The sequence below is a fragment of the Hemiscyllium ocellatum genome, chromosome 3, assembly GCF_020745735.1.
Source record: "Hemiscyllium ocellatum isolate sHemOce1 chromosome 3, sHemOce1.pat.X.cur, whole genome shotgun sequence".
Classification (NCBI taxonomy): Eukaryota; Metazoa; Chordata; class Chondrichthyes; order Orectolobiformes; family Hemiscylliidae; genus Hemiscyllium; species Hemiscyllium ocellatum.
In genome coordinates this window covers 125,621,591-125,631,973 of record NC_083403.1, presented here as the reverse complement: position 1 = coordinate 125,631,973, position 10,383 = coordinate 125,621,591, and the positions used below count along the sequence as shown (strand labels likewise).

At 37.5% G+C, this 10,383-nt stretch overlaps 1 protein-coding gene across 3 annotated transcripts in view; it reads right to left on the bottom strand.

The window, feature by feature from the left end:
- Nucleotides 1-659: 659 nt before the first annotated feature.
- The window catches only part of LOC132834381 (kinase D-interacting substrate of 220 kDa-like), a 148,465-nt gene continuing 138,741 nt past the window's right edge, over nt 660-10,383 (bottom strand). For all 3 annotated transcript variants that reach the window (XM_060853243.1, XM_060853261.1, XM_060853252.1), the window contains 4 exons: nt 8,407-8,544; nt 7,301-7,399; nt 4,327-4,560; nt 660-2,651 (listed from right to left, as the gene is read on the bottom strand). In XM_060853243.1, the coding sequence (XP_060709226.1) occupies nt 1,266-2,651; nt 4,327-4,560; nt 7,301-7,399; nt 8,407-8,544 (1,857 nt within the window). In that variant the 3' untranslated portion in view covers nt 660-1,265. The remainder of the gene's footprint in view (nt 2,652-4,326; nt 4,561-7,300; nt 7,400-8,406; nt 8,545-10,383) is intronic.

Sequence of the window (10,383 nt, the reverse complement as noted above, 5' to 3'; positions counted from 1 at the left end):
AGCTCAGTAAATGACACTAAAACCCTATTGAATTTGCATAAAGTTTCTGAACTACAGGCCTGGACCAAATCATCAGGAAAACAGACAACAATAATGAAATTTCCAAAGCTGAGCAGTCTTTCAAAGTCTAGGGAAAGGATTCGATACCTAAATGATGTAGGTCCTGGGGCTTTAAACAAATGATGATATATACTACTACTTACCCTGAATTTGGGATGCAAACTTTTAAGGGCATATTTAGCCAATGGCTTCCCCAAATTCATTCAGCAATCACATTCCTAGTCTGGTCAGGAAGAATTACTTGAATTTACATAGCACGTATCATTTTAATAATAACATCTTCATCTGTCTATATCAAGCAGAAAAGTCTGAGGCAGCCTCTCTAGTGCAGTCATGCAGCTTTGCTAGATTACAGAATTGGGAAATTTATAATATTTATTGAACAAATTGTAGAAGTATGCAATGTTTCGCTGATAATTTGTTATGTTACAAGTTATGTCAAAAATGAATATGACTGATGTTCACATACAGTGATCTAGGTTAAGATTTTAGATTTTAAGATGGGAGTGGATTCAGCTTTGAGCACTGACTTTTGACAATGTTTTAACTAGCTGATTGAAATAACAAGACATGTATTACCACAGCTATTTATTGCAACAGTAGTTACACAAAACATCAGCTTTTTCACAATTACTAGTAACAAATACAAACCCATATATTAAGATATTTTGACATTAAACAATTTTAACAGCCAGCCAACCTAACAAATACATTGAGAAAAGTCGAAGAATATTTATTTAACAACAATAATAACAGATTAACTATCAAAAGCACAAGTCCCAGGCACTGTTCAACTGTGACATACACAATTAAAATCAGAGGGTCCACATAAACGCCACTATCATAACAAATCAATACTTACAACAGTAAAGCTAATATTTATATTTAATATTTGAACAAATACACTGCACTTAATACTGACCACATTTAGCATTAGAACTTGCAGGATGATAAATACTAAAATTACAAACAAGGTATAGTTAGCTCAGAATCACAATGGTATTTGATACAAAAACATTAAATAACTTCACTGTCACATATTACTTATACATATAACACAATTTTATAGAAACAACCTAATACTTCAAGTAAGTGCTAGCAAACAACCATGAAAGGTGCAATATCATAAAGAATTTCTAAGAATGCAATATGTCTTGGAAATGCTATTTACCAAACAAATCTTCAACAAATGACTTATTTTTTCTTTAGAGGATGCTTTCACGCTCTTCTCCATATGAATCACTGGGACCAACTGCATGCAGCTCAGACGAGGTGGTACCCTTTGTATGCTTCACAAAATTTGATTGAGCTTTAGATGCAAGGCCCCGTTTAATACCTAAACCTCGTAGGTTGTCATTCTTGAATGAAGCTGCATATGTATCATTTTGGACTGGCGATTTGCCCACAACAGAGCCTACTGTTGCATGGACAACTCGAGGTGCATTCTTTACCAAGTGCTCAGGGTCACCAGCTGTTTCTCTGAACTCTTTGCTCTCATTTTCATCTGTATTCTGCAATCTGGTGGAAGGATTGCTGTTGTTATTCAGCGTCTCCGTGCTTGCCGTTCTGTTGATGTTGGTTACATTAAACATTTTGTGAGTGACAGGCCAATTTTCCTCTGGACTACTGGCCAACAGGCTGCATTCAGAGGTGGAACCAGTAGGGCTCTTCTTATCTTCAGAGCATATGGACATACGGGCAACACTTGGGTCTTGAAGGCCACTTAAACTGTTAGGTATACCTCGTTTATCTCTGGACTGATCATCTTCCAATTCTATCAAGTTAGTCTTCTCTAACTGGCTGTCTTCGGTTTCATCACGGAGGGAGTGGTTTGGCGAACTCTCATTGGATCTGACACCAGAATCTGATGAATCCTTTTTATCAAGCATGGCATCAGAAAGATATTCCTTCGATTTCATCAGGGACCGGACAGCTTCATTTCCATGTTCAGTTGAATTGGTTTGTTTTTCACTTTTCTCTTCTGTCTTCCCATCTTTAAGAAGTCGATTATAATCAGCTTCTTCTTGACCAGATTCATCTTCATCACTGGGTAATTTCTGATAATGCAAGCCTTTCAGTGTTAACTCTGCACCTTGGAAGATACTCCCTCTGTCTGAAGATTTCTTCCTCGAGAGAAGTTTTGATGTTGATGGGTCTGGTTTTTCATCTTCTTCAGTAATGGGATCTAATGGTGATGCATCAGATGTAGAAACAGTGGATGATGTATAATCACCAAGGTCACTCATAGAAGACTTGCCTCCACGTGGAATATTATCTCTCTTTGCTACAAAAGATTTTTTATCGTCACATTGCTTCTGCTCAGCATCTTGCTCCAACGTGGTTTGAAAGGGAGCTCCTGAAATGCCCTTCCCCATAAAAAGCTGACCAGGATTGTAGGGTACAGACAGATTAGACTTGTCAGTGTTAGCAGTTGTGGACATGGATGGATCATCTAACTGAGCCATCTGTGCAATATATTCTTTATAGGCATCTCTGTATTCAGCCTGCTGCTTATCTGTGAGTCTGGAAAGGTCATTGGAAGATTCCAGAGAGTTGATACTTGAAGCACTTGGTGTTCTTTGATGATTTAACTAAAAAACAAATTTATCACAAACTTTTATTAACTGTTGTACTTTTAATGTCAATTCGAAATCAAAGATGTTTACACCTAAATTTTACCTCACCAAATGCCAACTTCTAACATCTGTATTTAAGCCAAACTCTCAAAAACATGGAGCAGTCATGCATCTTTGGAGAGGACTGGTTCCTCAATCATTGCAACTGAATACCACACTAATCTAGGGATAAATGTGCTGTTACAGAAGTGAGTCACACAGAGACAGAGACAAAGATCACATGTTTAATCCTTGATCTTTTCATCATTCTAAACATCTCAGTTACATCACACTTCAACTTTCTAAACAATGGAATCCATACCAAGGTTTATGCAACCTGTATGCATAATGTAACCCTTTTAATTTACAGTATCATTCTGATGAAATTGAATGATACTCAAGGCCAATTATATCCTTTTGACGTGATACCCAAAACCTAATACAGTAACCAAAATGGGGTAACAAAGACCCTGTATAACTGAAGCATCCCTTCTTTACCATTTCTGTTGAATAACGCTTTTTAATAGCTACCTTGATTACTTTTTGTACCTGTGTCCAGCACAGAAACAGACCCTTCGATCGAACTCGTCCACGCTGACCAAATATCCTAGATAAATCCAATTCCAATGCCATAATTTGGCTCATATTCCTCTAAACCTTCATATTCATATACCAATCCAGATGCCTTTTAAATGTTCTAATTGTACCACCCTCCACCACTTCCTCTGGCAGCTCATTCTGTACATGCACCACACTCTGCGTGAAATAGTTGCCCCTTGGGTCCATTTTAAAATTTCTCTATCTCCCCCCTTAAAACTATGCCCCTCTAATTCATGACCTCATAATATTATAAACTTATATAAAGTCAACATTCCTGGGAAAATAGCTCCAGCCTCTTCCTATAGCTCAAACCCTCCAACCCTGGCAACATCCTTATAAATCTTTTCTGAACCCTTTCAAGTTTCACAACATCTTTCCTACAGGAGGGAGACCAGAATTGCATACAGTATTCCAAAAGTGGCTAAACCAATGTCCTGTACAATCGCAACATGACCTCCCAACTCTCATACCAATAAAGGAAAGCATACCAAACACCACCTTCACTATCCTATTTACTGCAACTCCACTTTCAAGGAGCTATGAATCTGCACTCCAAGGTCTCTTTATTCAGCAACACTCCCCAGCACCTTACCTTTAAGTGTACAGGTCCTGCCCTGATTTGCCTTTCCAAAATGTAGTACCTCACATTTATCTAAATTAGTTATCTCCATAAATTTATCCCCATTTATCTCCATCTGCCATTCCTCGGCCCATTGGCTCATCTGATCAAGATCCCGTTGTACTCTTGAGGTAACCTTCTTCACTTTCCATTACATCCCCCAATTTTAGTGTATTCTGCAAACTTACTAACTATACCTCCTATGTTCACATTCAAATCTTTATATAAATGACAACATTTGTGTATCCGACACTCATCATTTTAACCCACAATAATTTCTTGTTCCTCCCCATTCAGGAAAGTTGCCAATGTGCTCTTAGTGGATCCAAAATGATCATTTCACACAAGTGCATAATGAACCCAATTTAACAGCAAGTGGTCCATTCATTTAATTTTACTGCATTTAAGTGACTCAATGGTTCCAATACTAACCTGCCAATTAGAATTGTTGTGTCGTGCTGGTTCTTCAATATCAACAGCTCTCAGTTCCTCAAAGCTGAAAGTTAGGCTGAAGGTCTCCTTTGAGGAAAGTCCAGGAAGTTCAGAGTTCCCAGCATAGTCACTATTTGCTACATGAAGAGCAGAATTTTGTGCTGGCGCATTTTCTCCAGCAGCCCTCATTTCTTCTTGAAGTACCTGTGCATCCAAGTGGCGCATCTCAAACACCTAAGTAAAGAAAATAAACAAACAGAATGCAGTTATTTACTTTCTCAATGGGATATAGTATGCTCAATATTACAGGAATGCAGTAAATGTTTAGTTAAATAGAAAATTCATGATTTTTTATCTATGAAACTAAATTACAAAGCCATTTACAAAATTGGTGTATTATTAATGTTTTTGGATTTTTGTGATGTACAAAGCATTTCTTCTCTCTACTATTCAAGAGAAGACTTATATAGAACATTACAGCAAGAATAGCAATTATTTCATAGTTAAAAATCACACAACACCAGGTTATAGTCCAACAGGTTTAATTGGAAGCACACTAGCAAACCTGTTGGACTATAACCTGGTGTTGTGTGATTTTTTAACCCGAGTCCAACACCGGGATCTCCAAAGCATAATTATTTCATATTTATAATTGTGAAAAGTCAATAATGCCATGAAGAGATGAACAATTCCTTTAAAGTGTTCCTTACTCAGATTTGTTTTGTTTCCATGAATCTTATACAAAATATATCCAAGTTACAAAGCCAATAGCAACCTATTTTAGCTTTCAAAAGAAAATAATGAATGCAAATATATTTTGAATGATTTTTTTAAAAAAGTGGCGAGCACACAAAGACTAACACAAGAACAGAATGTGAAGGGTACTGGGAGTATTTTCCTTCAGCAAGGAGTTAATGGCAAAAATGTCCTTGCTTAGTAACGTTGAATCAAAGTAGAATATTTGGAAACTGAAGCAAGGAACACCTTTGTGGAGGACAAATAGGGTTTTCTAGTGATGGGAAAATATTGTGGCAAAGCAGTTGGATTTCTTTCACAGAGGAGAAAGGAAGCAGAAAGTGAAGCAAAGTGGAAAAAAAAACTGGCATACAGGGGGAAAGTCCCTGAGCAATGGACTAGTGCCTAAAGAGTTTCATGTTCAGTTGGCTGACTGAAAAGGAACAGAATTGGTTTTTATAATGAAATAGGTAAATATTTGGCAACTTTTTTAAGCATTGACCTAAAATGTAACATGAGTGGGCACAGTGGCTCAGTAGTTAGCACTGCTGCCTTATAGTGCCAGGGACTCTGGTTCGATTCCACCCTCAGGCGACTGTCTGTATGGAATTTGCACATTCTCCCAATGTCTACGTGGGTTTACTCTGGGTGCTCCAGTTTCTTCTCACAGTCCAAAGATGTGCGGGTTAGGTGGACAGGCCATGCTAAATTGCACGTAGTGTCCAGGGAATCATAGGCTAGGTGGAATGGCCAAAGGAAATGCAGAGTTACAGAAATGGGTCAATCTGACTAGGATGCTCTTCAGAGGGGTGGTGTGGACCTTATAAGCTGAAGGGCCTGCTTCAACACTGTAGGGGTTCTATGATTTTATGAGTGCAACAAAGTGACTTGACATCCATTTGTGAACATGGCATTGTATAAAATTGTAACAATGCATGCATTTATATAATATTGTTAACACAGTAAAATGTGAGACAAGAGTATCAAGCAAAATATGGCAAAAGCCACCAAAGGAAACAAGTCAGATGACCAAAAGCTTAGCCAAAGAAACTTTAGTGTTGTAGAGATAGAGAGGCAAGGAGGTTCAGGGAAAACACTCCAAAGTTTAGATTGTCAACCCCAAAGAAATGGATGCCGTCGTGAAAAGAAAAAGGCATGTTTATATAGCACATTTCGTGGCTACAATACCTCTCAAAGTGACTTAAAAACAATAAAGCATAATGTAGTTACTGTCAAGCAGAATTAGATGATATCACTAATTAGACAATAAACAATCTTGGTGATAGTGCAGTTGTGTGGTTGAAAGCTCATCTCAGGGTCATATGCATCAGGCTGGTTCCACTTGACAGTTGTCAAGAAAAAGGGACATTTTGATGGCTGGGAAATGGTGTCTGCAATGATCATGAAGGTTAATGACTTGGTCTTTGTGATATGTTGTTAGAATTAATTCTGTTCATACTGTACTAAACTTCTGACAGGCATTGTAGACTTTTAAAGATAGGGAAGGGGTCAAAAGAGGTGCTGGTGAGGTAGAGCAACGTGTTGTCAGCTGATATTCAGAAGCCAACAGGTTTTCAGAGGATGGTGAGAGGACAGCTTATAGATCATAAGTAGGACAGAGAAAGGATAAATCCTTTGGGGTCTCCAAAAGTAACAGTGTACAAGTGGGAAATGAAGTTATTACAGGTGATACTGTGGTTTTCACTGTGTATGTACGAATGGGACCAAACACATACAAACCCACTGAGCTGGACAATGAAGAACAACAATATTAGAGAGGAAATTTGGGAAAATAGACAGAAAGCTTGTATTATAGACAGGTTAGGAATCCTTTTATTTAAACCATGGGGCCAAGTGGTTTTGAGAAAAAGGGTACTTTCATACTTTGAATCCACCATAGTCTGAACTGGCCCTTTTGCTTAACTTGAAAGGACTCAAAATGTGAAGGTTTTTTTCCCCCCGAAAGGGGCAGAACTCTGTATCTACAGATATGTTCAGGCCTACTTCTGAAAAGACCTTTGGTTTGTTGGTCTTTTTGATATATAGATTATGGATACTTGATCTGTACAATACTTAATATATGACAAATATCCAATACTTGGAAACTGTGTTATGGAGAGGGAAGACAATTATATTTGCACACGTTTGCTACTTTTTGCCAGTATATTCAATTACTCGTGAAGCATTAACACATTAAAAAACCTAAACGTTTTGATAACAGAGCAAAAATTCATCCTACCATGTTCCTAAAAAGTTGCCAGTCACCAAAATTCATGTTCAATTCTTTCTTCAGTTCATCCAGATTGCATTGAATTAATACCCTCCCATTAATATTTGCCTGAATTAAAAAAAAACAATTTAGAAAATCAGCAAAAATTCTATTGAAGTAAATAAAAACAATATGTCTAAGTTGCAATATTAGCATTCCAACAAAAAGGTAGCAGGTAAAGGCCGCAAAAAAAGCAAAGTGTCAATGGTTATTTCATATATTTATGTATTATATAAACCATCTATATAAAAATGGACCCATCACATTTATGACCACTCTTGCAGTTGCCACTTCACAAACCTATGACTTCTGGGAACTATAAAAAGGTGCTTGCAGGACATTTCTTTCATTAAATGGTGCATTAATGCTTTTAGTTGTTCCCTTCTTTAATAATTAAATCTATCAAACAGAAACAGAGCATTTGTTACAATATTGCAGCATTACAATATCAAGTTACACGGTGCATTAAAAGAAATCTACAAATAATTTCTTTGCTTTCCAAATTACTCCTTTCTCCCTTCTTGGAAATGCTGGCACAAGGATTACTATCATTACAGTACATTGCCATTTCCCATACATCACTGTTGACAGACTATTCATGCAAAGCAGCAGCACAGTCAAATTTAACAAACACTTCGTAATTCAAGTACAGCTTACTTTTTTTTAATGCTTCACATCTTTCTATTGCAGAGCAATGTAAAGTAGTGGAAAAATTTGTAGATTTAACAACAACCTAACATGCTAATACAGGCTGTGGAGAAATGGTGGGAGAGTGACACTAGGTGAACTGCTCTTGTAAAAAACAGACATGAGTACAACAGAGTGAAGCGCCTCCTTCATTTGATGATTCTAACTTGAACACTCTTTTCATGAATATGAACCTTTTTATATCAGTTAACTGGATCATTAATCTTATTCGGGGAGAGAAATTTATGCACACCAAAAAGTCGCATGCTCCATTCAGAAGGCTCTGAATCCTTTACTTTCTGACTCAAAGATGCGAAAGCTGCCGATGAATCAAAGGCTCATGTTCTATGAAGATAATGCAATATTATTTTAGCGTTGCATGTTCCTACCTTTCTGATAGTGGAAATGTATTGAAACAGCATGGTTTGGTCAATTCCTTCCAACTGTCTAAGTTTTTCACAAATAGCATCCACATTCATTGAGCTGAGTGGAGCTGCAGTGTAAGTTGATGCAACGGAATTGCCCACCTATTAGGCAAAAAAAAAATCAAACATGTAACTTAATTTTAAATAACATTGAAAAATTACACAGAAGTCATTAGTAATTAGGTATTACTTCTTTAATTATAAATACATGAAAAAAAACAAAATGAAGTCATTGAAACAAAAAAATATAGGATGATTGAACTGCACATTAAACACGGACAAGCAGTCTGCAAGTTTTGATGTTATAAGCAGCATGATACAAAGAGACAAACAACTCCTAAGACAAGTCTTATAGCAAGAAAATTGTATCACCCACTTTAATTCAAATTTCTCAGATCAACATTTCTTATTAAACTAAAATTGTAAATCTAATACTCAAGCCAAAGCTAAACCAAGGACACAAAATTAAAATTCAGTAACAGCATTGAAAGCAAAACAGGCTTCACTAGGTTTTAACCAGTGAATGAACTGCTTGAGGGATGGCAGATCAATAGATCAATTAAAATTAAATGAGAAACTCTACAGTGGAATAGTATTTACACAGTGTCCTTTAACCTCTGATGTTTGGATTCAGATCTAGACTAATAAACTGAAATTGTCCTCTGAGGATCCTGCAGACCCGAAGTTCTCATTGTTCATATTAGAATTAACAATTGCAAAACTCTCGAACAGTACAGGTACACTGTAAATTGACTCTGCTGCAGATAGGTCAAGCAGCATCCATGAAGCAGGAGAATTGCCATATCGGGCGTAAGCCCTTCATCAGGAATGACGCCTGTGGGCTGGGGGCTGAGAGATAAATGGGAGGGGGTGGGGTGGGATGGGGGGAAAGATAGCTGGGTATGTGATTGGTGGATGAAGGTGATCGGTCGGAGAGGAGGGTGGAGCGGATAGATGGGAAAGGTGATGGACAGGTCAAGAGGGTGGTGCCGAGTTGGAGGCTTGGAACTGGGATAATGTGGAGGGAAGGGAAATGAGGAAATTGGTTAAATCCTCACACAAGATTAAGGTGGATTTCACCATCTATCCACTCCACCCTCCTCTCCGACCCGATCACCTTCTCCCCCACGTTCATCCACCTTTCCCCCAATCCAACCCCCTTCCAATTTATCTCGTAGTCCCCGGCCCACAAGTCTTACTCCTGATGAAGGCCTTATGTGTCAATTCTCCTGCTCCTTGGATACTATCTGGCCTGCTGTGCTTTTCCAGCACCACCCTCTCAACACTGATCTCCAGCATCTGCAGTCCTCACTTTCTCTCAGTTTACAGATAGTGTCATTCAAATACCACATAAATAGTTGGATTTGGAAACAGGCACTACTGGGACATTAAATGTTGCTCTCCTCAGAATTGTACAAAATTGAAAGGATTTTAGTGTCCAAATGACTCTGTCATATTTCATCTGAGAGTTCTCAATGTTGATATCAGCAACCTGAAATGGAAAAGCCATTCAAGTACTGATATCACTTATCTCAATGAAAGTAAAACAGTAAAGGTACATATTGTTCAATGTAAAACATCATGCTTAAAAGAGATTTAAATAATAACAACTGAAAGCATAATAATTATAGTTACTATTTCCAACTTAACTGAAGACCAATAGACTCCTCAACAAGTTAGAATGATTTAATGGTCACACAAATCTATTATTATAGATTAGTTTATAGTTTAAAACCTTTTGTTATTACACTTACCTGTATCATCCATTTAGATGTCCAGCAATATTTAAAAGAACACTACACAGCTCTAACGATCACTTGAGCCAGAAAAGTCCACTTTGTAATGTACACATCATATACGTACAGAAAATGTTGTAATACAGTTGTCAAGCTCCAAGCCCACAAGCAAAAAACAGTGCTAGCCAAATGATTTTAGTAGATC